This window comes from Theobroma umbraticum, unplaced genomic scaffold, assembly GCF_002168275.2.
Source record: "Theobroma umbraticum cultivar Fairchild unplaced genomic scaffold, ASM216827v3 scaffold_130.0, whole genome shotgun sequence".
Taxonomy (NCBI): domain Eukaryota; kingdom Viridiplantae; phylum Streptophyta; class Magnoliopsida; order Malvales; family Malvaceae; genus Theobroma; species Theobroma umbraticum.
In genome coordinates this window covers 3,046,602-3,062,353 of record NW_018397264.1, presented here as the reverse complement: position 1 = coordinate 3,062,353, position 15,752 = coordinate 3,046,602, and the positions used below count along the sequence as shown (strand labels likewise).

At 33.5% G+C, this 15,752-nt stretch overlaps 2 protein-coding genes across 4 annotated transcripts; both read right to left on the bottom strand.

Annotated features, from left to right (window-relative positions):
* Positions 1 to 1,384: 1,384 nt before the first annotated feature.
* Positions 1,385 to 1,915, bottom strand: LOC110422076 (uncharacterized). The gene has a single exon (XM_021435848.2). It carries the CDS (start codon positions 1,838 to 1,840, stop codon positions 1,487 to 1,489), a length of 354 nt encoding a protein of 117 aa, XP_021291523.1. The 5' UTR covers positions 1,841 to 1,915; the 3' UTR covers positions 1,385 to 1,486.
* A 1,655-nt stretch (positions 1,916 to 3,570) lies between these two features.
* On the bottom strand, positions 3,571 to 6,004 carry LOC110421684 (putative inorganic phosphate transporter 1-5). Of its 3 annotated transcripts, none has more exons than XM_021435326.1 (2): positions 5,802 to 6,004; positions 3,571 to 5,312 (listed from the first exon to the last, which is right to left on the bottom strand). In XM_021435326.1, exon 2 carries the CDS (start codon positions 5,258 to 5,260, stop codon positions 3,656 to 3,658), a length of 1,605 nt encoding a protein of 534 aa, XP_021291001.1. In that variant the 5' UTR covers positions 5,261 to 5,312; positions 5,802 to 6,004; the 3' UTR covers positions 3,571 to 3,655. The 3 variants fall into 3 exon arrangements, with proteins under 3 accessions (XP_021291001.1, XP_021291002.1, XP_021291003.1); XM_021435327.1 differs by having other exon boundaries at positions 5,829 to 6,004; XM_021435328.1 differs by lacking the exon at positions 5,802 to 6,004 and having other exon boundaries at positions 3,571 to 5,049; positions 5,205 to 5,266.
* Between the last annotated feature and the right edge of the window lie 9,748 nt (positions 6,005 to 15,752).

Genomic DNA, 15,752 nt, shown 5'->3' with positions numbered 1-15,752 from the left:
GAGGATTTGGAGAGACCATTTTAGACAAAAAAGGCAAGAACAAAAAAGGAAAAAGAAAAGGAATCAAGAGCTGGAGGATCCAAAAGCTGCAACAGAACATTTTCTCACTCTGGATTTAAGTTTCTCTCTCTAACTCTTTTTGTAGGACAATGTTTTTGTTTGCTGAAATGTGTACTTTCTTTTTGAACATGTTGAGCTAGAGTTTTTTATCTAGGATTATGGTAAATGCTATTGTGTAATTGGAATATTTTGGATTCATTCTTTACTTGCTTCTATGCTTATTGTCTCATTTGTTGTTTGATCACTAATAAGTTGAGTATGAGGTTTTAGATGATGCCTGAGAAGGATAATCTAAAAAGACCCAAATTTGAGTAATATATATTCATCTTATATTAAAAAATAAAATAGGTGATTATTTAATAGGATAGACATATATCTATTAATCATATATAGTCAACATAGGTCCTAAACTTAGTGAATTAGTTTTAATTAATTTTCTACAAACGTATAGATGGTTAATGAAGCTAGGCAATTATGTAATAATTCGACGAAGTATCATGCATGCTGAGGGAACTTAGACTAACATTGATTCTCATAAAAAGTAAGTAATTAATTGATCTTGTATCCTTACAAAGTAATAGTTGAAGCCATAATCCTAGGCTTTAAATACATTGTTTTCTCACTACACATTTAACTTGCAATCTTTAGGTTAAAGTAAACTTTTAGAGTAAATTTTATTTCAATTTTAACAACTTGTTTCGAATAAAACTTAACTTATTACAATTTTAGTAATTAGTAACAAATAGTAAATCAACTCCTCGAAGGATCAACAACTCTACTTATCACTATATTAACTTTATTTATCACTATATTACTTGTTGCGACCATATACATTATTTTTACTTGTATTTCATATTTAAATTTTGAGCACAACCCATATCACATAAGTAAAAGATTTATTTATTTAAAATCCGTAACAATAAGATGGATTTTGAGTAGAAATTCTAAATTCAAATTATAGAATTTATAAACGGAAGAAAGGGTATTAACAAAGATGCTTAGCCAGAATCCCGCACACACAATTTTATATAGAGAGCAGAGAGCAAACCCGTGAGTTAGATACTGTAATCTGAGTCAGCACCAAATGCAGTTGAGTCAAGACGACAGAATGACATTTTACAAGTGTGTCAATTGTTTCTGCTTTAGCAAGGGTGTAGCAATTGCTGTGATGTTATGAGTTTGGTCAGTGTCGAAGTTGCAATGGCTGGAGGAATACTTATCAGAGTAAAATTTTTCATAATTTGATTTGATTAGAACCCTGAAACTCTAACCTCAACACAAGCCACAAACATTCAGAAAATTGAGAGAGTAATGCAAGTAGGAATGAGGAATTTGAGCCGAAACCCTAAAACAGAATCATTGCAATTAATTTCTAAATTGTTCACTAATAATACAGAAAGCTTTAATTTTAAGCTACAATTGAAGCTCATTTACAGTAACGATCAGCTTTTTTCTTGACTCGATCATCGAGGGCTTGTTCCACCGATTTGGCTTGAGGATTTTTGGGATCGTAACCGAACTTCTTAGACTCCACGGGGAACAGCTCCTCGTACTTCATCTTTTTAGCCGCGTCGATCGTGTACACATCTCCTCCCGGTTCGGCGCCTTCCACGGCGGAAGCGTCGGCGACGTCGTCGAGGGAAGGATGAGATTCGTCGTCGGTGTTCTTTTTCTTCTTGTGCTTCTTCTTGTTTTTGTCGATGGATTTACGAGTGGCTAAGCTTCCTCCTTTGAAGGTCAGTCTTCCTCCTTTCGCTCTCTCGTAGGGATCCGACGACATAGTTTGGTTTGGCGCTGCTCTTCTTCTTCTTCTTCTTCTCCTATTTCTCCCCTTTTTATTTCTTTCTGGTTGATGATTTCTAACTTTTACTGAGGTTTGTTTTTCTTTTACTTAAATAGATTAGGCCTTAGACGGCCCAATTTAATTGGGCTACCTTTCTTTTTAATTGTTTTGGACTCGCTAATGCTTCAGGTCTTTATTTGGCCCAATGAAATTAATAAAGTTTATGTGGCCCATACCTTTAAGGCCACAGTGGCCCATGTCTCCAAAAAACACTTTATTATTATTATTTTTTATTTTTTCCCCAAGTAAATTAAATGTCACATTTATATGAACTTAAACTTAAACAACATTTACTACTATAAAATTTCTACTATTTATTAATTCAAAGTCGTTCCAACAATATAGGTAGACATTGTAATTTTCAAAATTATACAAAAATATGTATGCTTAAATATTTGTAGGCATCAAAATTTTCCAATTATACAAGTAGTTTCAACATATATATGTTGTATTTATCTAATTTTTGACATGTTTTATCTCTATATGTATCTTTAGGTATCATTGTATAATAATGTATTATATAGTTATATACATTATCGATAAGTTGATTCTATTAATAAGATTGTTTGTCTCGAAATAAGTAATTTTAAATTTAATCTTATTAATAATCTATTTTAATGTTATCGAGGAAGATAATTCTCAATATTTACATTTTAACCTAATGGTTCGAGTAACTTCTTTTTTCTTTGAATTATCTGAAATATTAAAGACCTCATTATCTTATTGTAGTACATGAATATGACAGTTTATAGAATACTCAGCATTTGAAGTACTGGAAATGATGGACGTGTTAGTTGTGGAAACCTTGTCATGGTGAATTCATGCAGCTTAACATTTTGGCTAAAGTGGCATTAACCATTGTTTTTTTTTTTGGGCATTAACCTTTGTTGATTAGAGTGAGACCCTTGCAACTGAGTGAATGACCTTTGTTGGAGCGGCATCCATGCTATGGCTCAGTTCACGAGCACGAGTTTATGTGCTTTAAATTGTATATTTGTGGTGTATAGAGTTGTTTAACCGAGCCTGTATGTGTTTGCAGTTGATGGGACAACATTGCTTGTCTTTGAGAGAAACACAGAGAGAAGAAGAAAGGTTAGTCCAAAGCAATAATAAACTCACACATATAAGCATGGTCTATGTCTCAAACTCCTGATCTATACAGTTTCAGCACTAATCCTCTCCCTAATTAACAGTACTAATAACTTATGATACTGACCCCTCTTAAGCATTGATCTTAGCCAGCTCGCCCACTCACAACAATCAAGCATCCCAACAGCCACTAGTGCTTCTCTTTGATCTAGCTACAAATTAGGACTCTTAACACATACCATAACATAAGACATACACCAACAAGTGGTAGGGGCGGTTTGTTTCACTTTATAGCCACCATTAAAGCTTGAATACGTTACTCTGTCACTTAATTATTATGCTTAGAATAGTCTTTTATCAAAACAAGCAAAGCATTAATTTGATGTTTTACTATTTGGCACATACGAGGAAGTTTAATGTGCAGGGGAGATCCAGACCCTGGACATAATCCTTCTAAGGAAAGATAGCAATTAATAGGGCAAGCGTGAATAACTGTACAGAAAATATCACATCATTATTAAAAAACATAACTTTGCGATTATAATCACTGACATTATTGTAGTGTTACAATTCCAGCTCCTTTCATTGTCCTATTTTTGGCATTCCATTTCTGAATATCTAATTTATAAATTGGTCGGAACATCCTAGTTAAACTTTGCTAGTTCAGACCGGAACGGTCTGAACAGAAGATGTCTGCTGGATCTCATCACCGTCCTCTTCATTTTCACCTGTTAGCTCTTCCAATGATTTTCCCTTCGACTCGGGCACCAGAAGAGTAAACACCATCCCAAGGCAGTTGATGGCACCAAGCACAATCAGTGAATTTTTCATTCCAATACCAGGTGGGTAACCTGCATCAGTGTCTGATGGGTTCGTACTTTGTGAAGCATACAAGAAGCCAAATGCACCAACAATGGCCCCAGCTTTTCCAGCTGCTGCAGATATCCCATGGCATGTTGACCTCAGCCTTGCTGGAAAAATCTCAGCGGGCACAACAAATGTGGTGGCATTGGGTCCAAAGTTTGCAAAGAAAAAGGTCAATGAGTACATAATAAGGAATCCAGCGTTGTGAGATTTCCAATGATGATAAGGGATGGCAAGAGCAAACATGAACACAGTCATGAAGAAGAAACCCATCAATTGAATTGTGAACCTGCCTAAATAATCGATGAAAGCCACTGTAAACCAGTATCCAGGAACAGTGCCACAAAGTGCAATGAGTGTTTGCGCCTTTGCAACCCGATAAACCTCATGAGTTGCACTCATAGTTTCAGGTTTTGGAAGCCAGCCAATCGCACTAAAGATGTCCTTTTGAAACAGGTTGGAACTGTAATAGGCAATGTCCAATAAGAACCAAGTAGTAGTTGTTCCAAGCAAGTGTAGTCCGTGGCGCCGTGCAAATTCCCTACTGAAAAGACCAAAAGACTTGGATTCCGCTACTCCTATCTTCTCCACCTTCTCCTCTTCAGCTTCCAGCTCCACTTGCAAGACCTTGGACATGTCTGCAGCAGCCTGTTTTGCGTTTCTGGCAATGAGAGCAGTATAACGGGCTGTTTCTGGCATCTTCATTCGCCAGTAGTAAGTGAGGAGAGCAGGAACTGCTCCAAACATCAGAATGATGCGCCAAATATAGTCAGCTTCAGGGACAGTTGACCGGTCTTCGTTAACAGAATATGGACGGGCCTTGTACGCATGATCAAATGCAGCTGACACGATAAGAGCAACAATCCCACCTGCCAAAATTCCAAACCCTTGCATTGCAAAAACTGCGGAGATAAATGCTCCACGAGTCTTCTTGTTGGCATATTCAGACATAATTGTGGCTGAGAGGGGATAGTCACCTCCAATTCCAAAACCAAGCCAAAACCTGAAGAAACAGAGTGTTGCGATGACACCCTTCGGAGAGTCTCCAAATGAAAGCCCGGAGGCAATGGAGCAGATCACCATAAGCATCAGGGTAAGTCCATAAACTCGTTTCCGCCCTAATTTATCACCAAGCCAGCCAAAGAAAAGCTGACCAGCTAAAGTGCCGCAAAAGGCCACACCATTAACAGCAGCTGCTACATTAGGAGGCAATGTTCCAGGCTTGTCAGCTCCTTCAACGTGGTAGTATATACGGCCAAGCAATTTTGTGATGAGAGAGATGCTAAAAAGGTCATAAGCATCAGTAAAGAAACCCATTCCTGCAATTATAATTGCAGTGAAATGGTACCATTGCGTCTTTGCTACATCCAGAGCATTAAGAACTCCAAGTTGGTTTCCAGCCATGCCTAGCTAGATCTTGATTAGTGACTCGTCTCCCTCAAAATGTCGATTCTACCTGCACAAGATGGGAAAAGAAGAACACAAATTCAATTGATCCGACCGCTCTTTACTGTACTATTCCTGTGTGTAAATATAGAAGACTGCAAAATTAAGAGTTAATACAAGTTAGACATTTAAGGAATTTTTCGATTCCTCTGCCATATATAATTCCTAGAGAGTCATTTCCTGATCAGTCATCACAACAAATATAATCTGCCGTGAGATATAAGGACTACAGAATTCAAGGAACTAAACATGCTTGCTCATTTTGAAAACGATAAAGAAAACATATGCAAATAAAAGCCGAGATATAGCCTGGGAAGTGTTTATTTATCCCAGATAAGAGATGTATATAACTTTAAAAGGGAATGGGTAAAGCCCCAAATTAAGATCAATTGAATGATTGATTGTTCCAAAGAAATAAAATACTTTTCATCTCTTCATCGAAATTATGGAAAACTGAATAATCATCTTGACATGCAGAATTCCTAGTAACTTATCTCACTTGCTTAGAGATTCAGAACTGCCTGACCTTCCGGAGACAAACAGCTGCTCCTTGGCTCAGGCAAAATGAAAAAGAGGGCTGAGTTTGTAAAGACCGATCAACAGTCAAGGTATTTAAGTGCATCCCATCTCTTCAAGTCCCCCAGGACGGGGTTCCGGCATCAAAGAGTATATACCATTCCTCCATCATCACCTTAAAAGTCAACGGTTTGACACCAAGTCTGATGGCTACTTCTTCTGCCTATACATCAATACAATATGTTTATTATTACATTGCATTAACGTGTTCAATCCAACACGGCACCAATCTTAAATAAAGTTGCAGACAAATGGACAAGTGGATGTTTTTCCTTTTTTTCTAAGGACTATTGATTTAATTATCCTTATGTCAATTTATCAGCGTATAATTAAATCTATGTAGAACAAGAAGAAGAGAAGAAAAGCTTTGGATTTTTTTTTTATAGGAATGAATAATGAATGATGACTGATGAGATAACTCATTCTATAAATGGAAGCAGGTATAGACTCGTGAAAGCTATTGGAACCAAATAGAAATTAAAAAATAGTTCAAAGGCCAGCATTAAACAAATTATTGTTTGAATCCTCAATAAATGCATTCTTTTGGAATATCTTGTGTGTATCAAGTAGCACTCTTTTCCCAGGGAAACAAGAGAGAAATTACAGAATCCATCATAATTAAACTTCATGATGTTGATCGGCCGGCTTAAGTCCTGTGTTTAACTTTTATGGAAGTTAGCAAGCAAGTTCTTTCATGCAGTAGGAAGCTCCCCAAAGCTAGCATTCAAGATGTATAGCAATATTACCATCCCAGCTTTGTCTCTCGCATCGGCAGGCATGGTTTTCCTTATGTTCAAATGGGGCAGCTCATTATTTTGGGGTGAATAATCTGAATAAAGAAAAAGAAAAATTGCATGGCTTTAATCTATATTAATAACAGAGAATAGAGTATATAGATGTAGGAAAACTTTTTGGTTCATATTGGTTTATTATATTTTAAAATTATTATTTTAAAATTTTTTATTATTAATATTAATAAAATTTATCTAATTTATAAATATTTAAAAATTTTAATTGTTTCAACTAACTTTCATTATAAAAATATTTTATTATGAATATTGATAAGATTAATTCAATATGTAAAGAAGAATTCTAATTGTATTAAAAAAAGTTTCATTAAAATATATTTTTTTATATCTAATAATATTGAATAATTTATAGCTTAATATTACAAAATATTAATTGTCTTTTATCTATAATTTTCTTCCAATTATAGATAAATTAATTTTACAGAATTAAAAATATTTATATTTTATACATAGTTATCATTTAAAATTAAACAAAAATAATTATTTACATGCAATGCAAATGACAATAACTTGCTCGGCAAGTTATTTATGACGTGTATGAAAGGGTTGAACATGTAACCTATTTGCTCAGCAAAACACCAGCAATGGGCTAGTTTGATGATTAACTTGTAGAATGGGAACTGTAGAAAGTATGAGTAGAAACTTGTTAAGACAGCCAATCTAATAAACCAAATCAGCCCATCCAGATAGAAAAATTCCCCCGACGACTGACCTAACTTATCACAATGAAATTGATGACTCTTTAATTTTAAAGTGCAATGCATTTTTTTTTAATTAATGTTTTGTTCCAAAGGTCAAATCCTTAATTATTTTTTGATTAAGAGTTTTATCGCCATTATGAAATGTTCATAGTTTTCATACATTTGGAATATATTTAACATATAGTTTAATGCAAATATCTTTGGAAATTGTACACAAGAATGTCTACAAGACTATGGGCAAATCAGATTGCTAGAACCTATCTAGACAATAGGTATTCAACTACCAACAACGTCAGAATATTTTAGTTTTTCGTTGTCATTTTTAATGGGTCATCTCTCTTTTTATTAATAAAGTTGCTATTAAAAAAAATAATACTTAGTTAATTATTGTCACTTAAAATGTTATTTATTGTTTTATATCACATAGTATTAACATATCATAGTAGATAAATATTGTGTTGTGTTTTTTTTTTTAAAAAAAATGATGTGGTTTGTTTATGTGACATGAATATATGATTATGTGATATATTTTATTTTTTATATTAACGTCACATCAATATCATATTAACATCAGATAAGCATAAAATGTCAGATGATATTTTGATTAATGTAATTAGTTAATCATTAGTTATATAAGCTTATTTTATCTAAAATAAAAATATAAAATTTGATTAAACTTGATAAAAAATTAAAATTTTTTTAATTTTTTTAAATAATTTCAAAGTTTTTTCAAACATTCACTACAACAAATTTAACTTAAAACAACAAATTTTTAAAATGTGTTACTGAAAATATTTTTAATAATATTTTTTTATATTTTTTATAACATTTTTCTAGATTTAATTTTATTATTTAAATTTTTAAATACATTATGAATAAAGTGTAGTGATAGAAATTGCGTATACTAGCAAAAGTTACATTTTTTTATATTGCTACTAAATGTGAAAAAAAAATGAAGTTAAAAATTTAAATAGCTATACTTTTTAAAATTTTATTATAAAAAAATATATGGCCTAAAGAAATATGATTAAAACTCAATTTTTTTAGTGATTATGTTAATTAATACAGAGTTAGGCTCACTTATTTATGTTAAAAGTAAGTAAGTAATTTAGAATTTTAATAGTACTAGTGACTCGTTGTTTACATTAATTTTGAATAGACAAGTCCTTGATTAATTAGGCACATCTCGTACTGACTTGGGTTGAATAATCAATTTATCTTAAAATTATTGTATTCTAGTTTTAGAGTCTCATAGTGAGCTATAAAATGAAAAGTAAGTCCCAATTTATGCATTCTTGGTTGGAGAGCTGAGGTTGAACTGATGCCAATAACAATTGTGGGTCCTCCTTTATTGCATTACTTAGTCGGAAAGACAGTTTACAATTGACATGAGAGAAGTTCTGTACAGAAGCTTGGAGCCAGACAAAAAGTACTTCAAACTTAAAGAAGGCTTAACCATCCTGGAGCAAAGGAATCCACAAAACCGGATTCCATCAAAACAAAAATGCTCCTATACAAAAAACCAGATCTATACAAGGAAGGCATAACCTTCCTGTACATGCAAAGCCAGATTACATGGCAATATTCAAGCTGGCAACAAAATTTCTGTGGGTCAATAGATTGAAACAGAGAAGCTGGCACAACATCCAGAAGAAAAAACAGCAAACCTGCAACCTGAAAAATTCAGCAGCCTCACATAGCGGTCAGCAGCAGCAGCAGCAGCACCCAAGTTGACCACAAGGAGAATCAGCAAGAGTGCATCAGGAAAAAAGCAGGGGCTGGTTGCCTAATTGCGGCATAATCTCAAGCAAACCAGGAATGTGTCCAGACAACAAATATCACTAACAAGAAAAACAGCAGCAAAACACAAGCCAACAATCCCACCAAAGCAATGCAGGGAAGGAACAAAAGTTCCAAACAAAACTCAAGAGAGGACCCATAACAAATTTTGCTCCTTTCGAACGCCTTCCTTTGCAGGAGAGTCTGCTGCTTCATTGGCAGACCTTGGTATGTGCTTGATGTGCCAGCTTTCAACATTGCGCAACATGTTGGAGATTTGAACCACATGACGTCTTACCTTCCATGTAACATCATAAGGATCTTGATTCCAGTTAACTGCATTAAGAGAATCAGATTCAAGAGCCAGGGAATGAGAGGAACTCTAACTCGAGGCCACAAAACGGAGAATCGCCTCTTTAATACCAAATACTTCTGCCATATTCGAATCGTACCATCCAATAGCTGTAGGGAAAACAGCAAGAGTGGTACCATTGTGATCCCTTAGAATCTCACCTATTCCCTATTCCCCTGGATTACTACTAGAGGCGTCATCCATTTTAAATTTGAGGGTACCTTTGGGTAGTGAAGACCATTCCTGACAGTCCTTACGTCATGTTTGGTTGTGGGAATGGGTTAGCCTTTCCTCCTCTATTCCTTATCAAATTTTCTCCCTTCATTTGGTTGGCCTTTGGGGAAGGAATAGCCATTCCAAAAGGAATCACTATTCCTCAATAGTTAGCAAAAGCTTGGAACAGTTAATAACACATTCTCTCCTGGTATTAACTATTCCACACTCATGAGAATAAAGTTCAAATATTTTGGATTAAAATGTCTTTATTTACTTTTAAAAATTACAAACTTAAACTTATAAAGTTAATATTTTAAATTATAAATTAAAAAATGGTTAATATTTTCATATTAAAATTATAAATAAAATATTAAAATATTATTTTTAAATTATTAAGTGAAAATATAATTAAAAATGAAAAATGCAAATAGAGAAAAAATAAATATTATTATAATAAAAAGGTTAAGTTATTAATTATATAATATAAAATATTTTAAATTTAAAATTAATTAAAAGTATTAATATTTTAATCATAATAATATTTAAATTATAAAAAAATTAGTATTTTATAATATTAATGATTAAATTATAAATAAAAGATTAATATTTAAAAATTAAATTAAATTAAATAATCATATATATAATAAATAATATATTTTATTTTTTTATTATCTATTCTTTTATTTTTTAAAATTATTATTACTAACTAAATACTGTAATAAGTTATAATAATTATTCATATTTTATTTTATTTATCATATTAAACTATATAATAATTATTTTATTTTATTTTTATTTATTTCGTAAACCCAACATACTATTAATACCACAAAAACGTTTAAAGACAATACCCTCTGACAGAGGTCACACAAGATCATCAATCGCAAGGTTATGCTTCGGCTATTTAGCGTTGACCCACCACGCCGCTCTTACGAATACAAATCCCCTGCCCCCTCCCATGCCCCACCCTCCCACCTTTTCTACAACTTTCTGCCACATGTCCTTTGTCTATTAAAAACAATCATTAGTACTAACAATTCATTTGATTCAAAATAATAATATAAAAATTTAATTAAATGTAAAAAAATAAGAATCTATTTAAACTATCTTAAATAGTTTAGAGATTTTTTTAAGTATTATGCTTTTAAAGGTTTTTTATCATGTAATAAAAAATAAAATTATTTTTTTATTAGTATGATTATCTATTGGTCATCTTGTCAATAATTGTCATGTCAGTATAAATTATTGTCAATTTAATCAATATCATGTTACCATGATAAATGTCATCTAAATTTAAAATCAATATCACATCAATAAGAAAATACAATATTATCTTAATCAATGTTAATTCAATCAAAACACTACATCATACTTAAATGCTGAAAAGTTAATGATGTTAAAGTTTATACTGAAATTAACAAATTGAAAGAATATAAGAACTTAATTTACACAAATAATTGTATGGAGACTATATTCACATTTTTTATAAAGTACATGAATTAATTACATAATTTTAATTATTATCTTTTATACATAAGAGCAAGGCTAGCTATAAGGAGGAAGTAGAGAATTTTGAATGTTGGAGTTTATCCAATTCAAAGGAATATATATATATATATATATATATATGAGAAAAAGAGATTCAAAATCAATTAATAAAGAAGGAAATACATATATTTACCGTAAAACTAATTATTTTGATTAATGCAACGTTCTTTTTGATTTGAAACATTCTCAATGAACAAATTCACAATGTAACAATATTCAGATACGAATTAATGTAACTTTCCTAAGTTGACATTGAATTATTAAAATTGCCTAGTCGAAAACCTGTGGTAATTATCTTAAATCAAATCATGAAATGGCCGTTTTTCCTTGAACACATGCAGCTATAAAAAAATCTCGTCAGCATTCTCACCAAACCCGAGGTCCATTCATTTTTGGTTTTCATCTTTTCTTGCATGCAAGAACACAAACCTAAAACTAGCCAAGCTAAGAACGGAAACTGAAATTCCAGAAGCAGGCAGGCATAATATTTTACTCGATTCCTTCAATCCACCTTGCAGGAAATGGCTGATTACGAAGGCCAGAAGGACATCAGCCTTTCCCTGGTCCAATTCCTGAAGCCTGGATTCTGAATACGATGCTGAAAGATGATGCTACTGAAGTCAAGGTATTGCTGAAGAACCATACCCTAAAGGAGTTTGATATATATATATATATATATATAAACCTTTTAAGTTATGAAATTACAATTAGATTACTCAACTAAAAATGAATAACAATTTCAAAGCAAAATATCTAATATTTTCATTGTATTAATTAAGTTGTGATAATTGCAGTGCCACTTTTGTCCACCGACTGATCAACGATTCTACACTTTCGAAGATCTTATGCGATATGTGAGGAATGCCAAAAGGGCCAAGATTGCCATCCATACTCTGATGTAAGTTTCAACCTTTTCTTTTCTTTGCTTTGATTTACCTATTTCTAAGCTTTTTTAGTCTGGTACATTGACACATCTAGATGTGGCTTAATTTATATATTTTTATTAATATTAATGAGAAATGCGATAGAAAAGGTCAGTTTTCTTGAGCTTACTTGTCAAGAAAAATCACAAATAAAATTAAAAAGGTCAGTTTTCGTTAGAGTCCACGTATTTTTGAGGAAGTTGAAGTTGAACCCACCAGAATCATGCACTTTGGTCCTTTCACAAGCCCAAACTACTGCCTTCAACTCCTCCTTAGTAATTGCTATCTCAAGGCGAGCTTTATCCATCTCCGATGGCCTGTGGAAAGTAATTCCCGAAGTTGTAGGCCTCACTCATGGTGTAGAAGAGAACTGTCTCCTAAAGTACTCATAAACCTCATTTCGGACAATCTTTGGATGCTCCATTCACTTCATTTTTACATTCAATCCAAATATCATATTACACTGTATTCGAAACTTGGCCTTACAGTGAAAACTTTTGTGTTTCTATCTCCCTCTTTAACCCATTTAACTCGATATTTCTATCTCCGATGTAACACTTTTTATGGTGCACTGTCCACAATTCCCCAAAAACCTATTTTGCATCAACAACCCAATACCCGAAAGGGTTTTGGACCCCGATTCTGTTCATTACAACTCAACATAATAGGGAAATGGTTTGAAGCTGATCTATTCAAGGAGATTTGGCAAAGTGGACGAAAGGTATCCATCCAATTGGAACAGACTAAAAACCAATCAATTCTACTTGTTTTTTAATCCACCCCTGTGCCCTTTTCTAAACTGACTTTCTTCTCCCTTAATATGTTGTCCTGTCCCAAAATCTTGCCATATTCATATTTAGTTTCTAACTTAGAAGCCACATCCCGTTAAGCAGAGTGCAAACTCTTCTTGGTTCATGTAAAGTTTCAAAGCTCACAAAACCATTCTTCTTCCCCAGCTTACTCCTCTTCTTTGCAATAAACAAATAAACAACATTTTCATACTTTTGAAAGAAATTGCCCAACCAACACCAATGCATTTGTTTTGGAATATTGTTGACAAACACTGCAGCTGCCCTTCTATAATGTAACTTTCCTTAGTTGAAATTGAATCAATTAAGATTGCCAACTTAGAAACTTGCCGTAATTACTTTAAAAAGTTAGCCAATTTTAATTCAAATCATGAAACGACTGGTTTTTTCAAGCACAACTATAAAAAAATCTCGTCAACATTCTCACCAAACTCAACGTCCATTCATTTTATTATGATTTATCACATCCCCATTTGATAGGGATATATTAGCCACCTTTTCTTGCTCACTCTCATCCCCACAAAGGCTTCTCTATTTTCTTGTCTTGCTTGTCCCCTTTGTTGCTCGATTTTTCTTACCATAATCCTTTTCACCACTTCACTTAGCAAACCCAACTTCCTAATTTTCAGTTTGCTTGAGAGAGGTAGATTTGATGGTGACATACCTCCATCCAATTCCTTCAACCATGTTGCTGAAGGTAGGACTCGAATTGGGCTTCCATTGAACCCATTTTTTCCTCCCCCTTTATTCCATCTAGTCGGCCTTAATTCTCAACACTCTTGGGGCTAACTGCTATCCTCCTTTCACTAGGTTCTTCAAACGCATTATCAGTTCTTGAGCCTACTTCATCTTGGGCCTTATTTTTTTCAACCCAATCCACTCCTTCGTATCTCTCTTTCTCCTTGATTTCACTGCAGATCCTTTTCCCTCTTTGATATTTTGTAACCTTTCTTGTTCCATCCTTTCTCGTCGCTCCCATAGTAACCTTATTACCTGGGACATAGTTTGTCCAATCCCCTTTCATTCTTCCTTTTGCTTCAGTGTAAGTGTCAGATTTCTGTTCGCCAAAGTCAACCCCACATTTGATTTTTGAGCTTTTCATGCTCTAATGCCACGTTTGAATCCTGAACTCACCATGCTTTGTCCTTGTGTCGCTTGCGCCTATTGACAGAGTGAAGGGGAAGTGGCCACCACCACTCGATTTTTAATTTTTTATTATTATATATATAAAACTTGATATATATATATTATATAATTATTTTTATAATTATCTTTTAACCCCTTCATATCTAAAATCCTAAATAAGTCACTACTACTTATATCACCTACAGTTTCTTTGTATGTAACTTCTCCACCATCGGTGTTAAACAGATTTCAACCTCCTCATCTCCCAAGTCCACTACGTATCCAATATTCTACATGAAAACCAAGCCCCATTTCTCTTCTTCCTCCTAGTGCACCTTATTTTTCCTCCTAGTCCAAGTGTATGTCGGTAGACTCCTCCTGCCACAATTTCCTGCACTTGAATGTAGAAGACCTTCTTTCCAGCTTCCATTTTGATCACCTCCTCGATTCTGTCCTTTATCTCCGTCACTATAGGGATAGAGCCACAAAAAAAGTTATCACCATCACTGTTTTGCCCTCCACCGCCAACAACTCCCCCCAACACATCACCTCATTCACAAATGTCTCATAAGTCCATGCATGGATCAGTATACCATGGACTGACAACCACTTTTTTACAACTGTGTGCTATATTTTTCTGGCCACCTCTCCAACTTAGTGAACCACAATTTAAGCCACCTCCATTCATCTTTCTCCAGCATATTCAATTATTCTTTATCAGTTAAAGTCAGCAAGAAATGCCTTGGAGAAATACCCTTCACTGACATTCCAATATGCCTCTCCATCCTTAGCTTGTCAATTAATATCACAACCTCACTTTCTTCTTTGGTTTTCCCTACCACCAAACCTTCCAACCAATGTAAATGTTCGTCACTTAAAACCCCTTTACACCTCTTGTTCATTTGAGCACTCTGCTCGTTCGTTGAGCGTGATTCCACACTAGTGTTTTTGGCTCCTAGCAGCACTAGTGCGTATGACCTGCACAATGCTTTGGTCTGTTTTGGTTCTTGGTGGCCCTCATTTATATGATTAATCGATAATTAATGCGAACAAAGACTAGACACGTAATACGAAAAAAGGTGGGGTAAAAAAATCTAAATGTATGGAAAGAATTTTTGAGTTTTCACAATATAAAAATTAAAAAATAAAAATATAGTGTTAAAATAAGTATAGTTGAAACTCAAAAGGATAGAAGTGTAGAAATACTGATTACAATATTTTTTTATTTTAGAGGAAGGGAGATTTAAATCCAATTAATAGAGTATGAAATACATATACTTACTATTGAATCAAATATTTGTGTTTTTCCCAATTTACATTATTCTTAATAGGCAAGATCATAATATAGCAAAATCCAAATATGAATTAATGCAACTTTCCTTAGTTGAAATTGATTCATGAATCAATTAAAATGCCAACTCAGAAATCTGAGGTAATTTCTTAAAAAGGTAACCAAACTTAATACAAATCATGAAACGGCTGCTTTTCATGAAAAATCTTGTCAGCTTTCTCAACAAACTCAAGGTCCATTCATTTTGGTTTGTCTATTCTAGCGTGAAAGTAGTCAAGAAAAAACCAAAACCAGCCTAGCAAAGAACTGAAACTGAAATTC

Bases quoted from the DNA above. Each gene is read 5' to 3' on its own strand.
- LOC110422076 (XM_021435848.2), bottom strand. From the start codon at position 1,840: ATGTCGTCGGATCCCTACGAGAGAGCGAAAGGAGGAAGACTGACCTTC.
- LOC110421684 (XM_021435326.1), bottom strand. From the start codon at position 5,260: ATGGCTGGAAACCAACTTGGAGTTCTTAATGCTCTGGATGTAGCAAAG.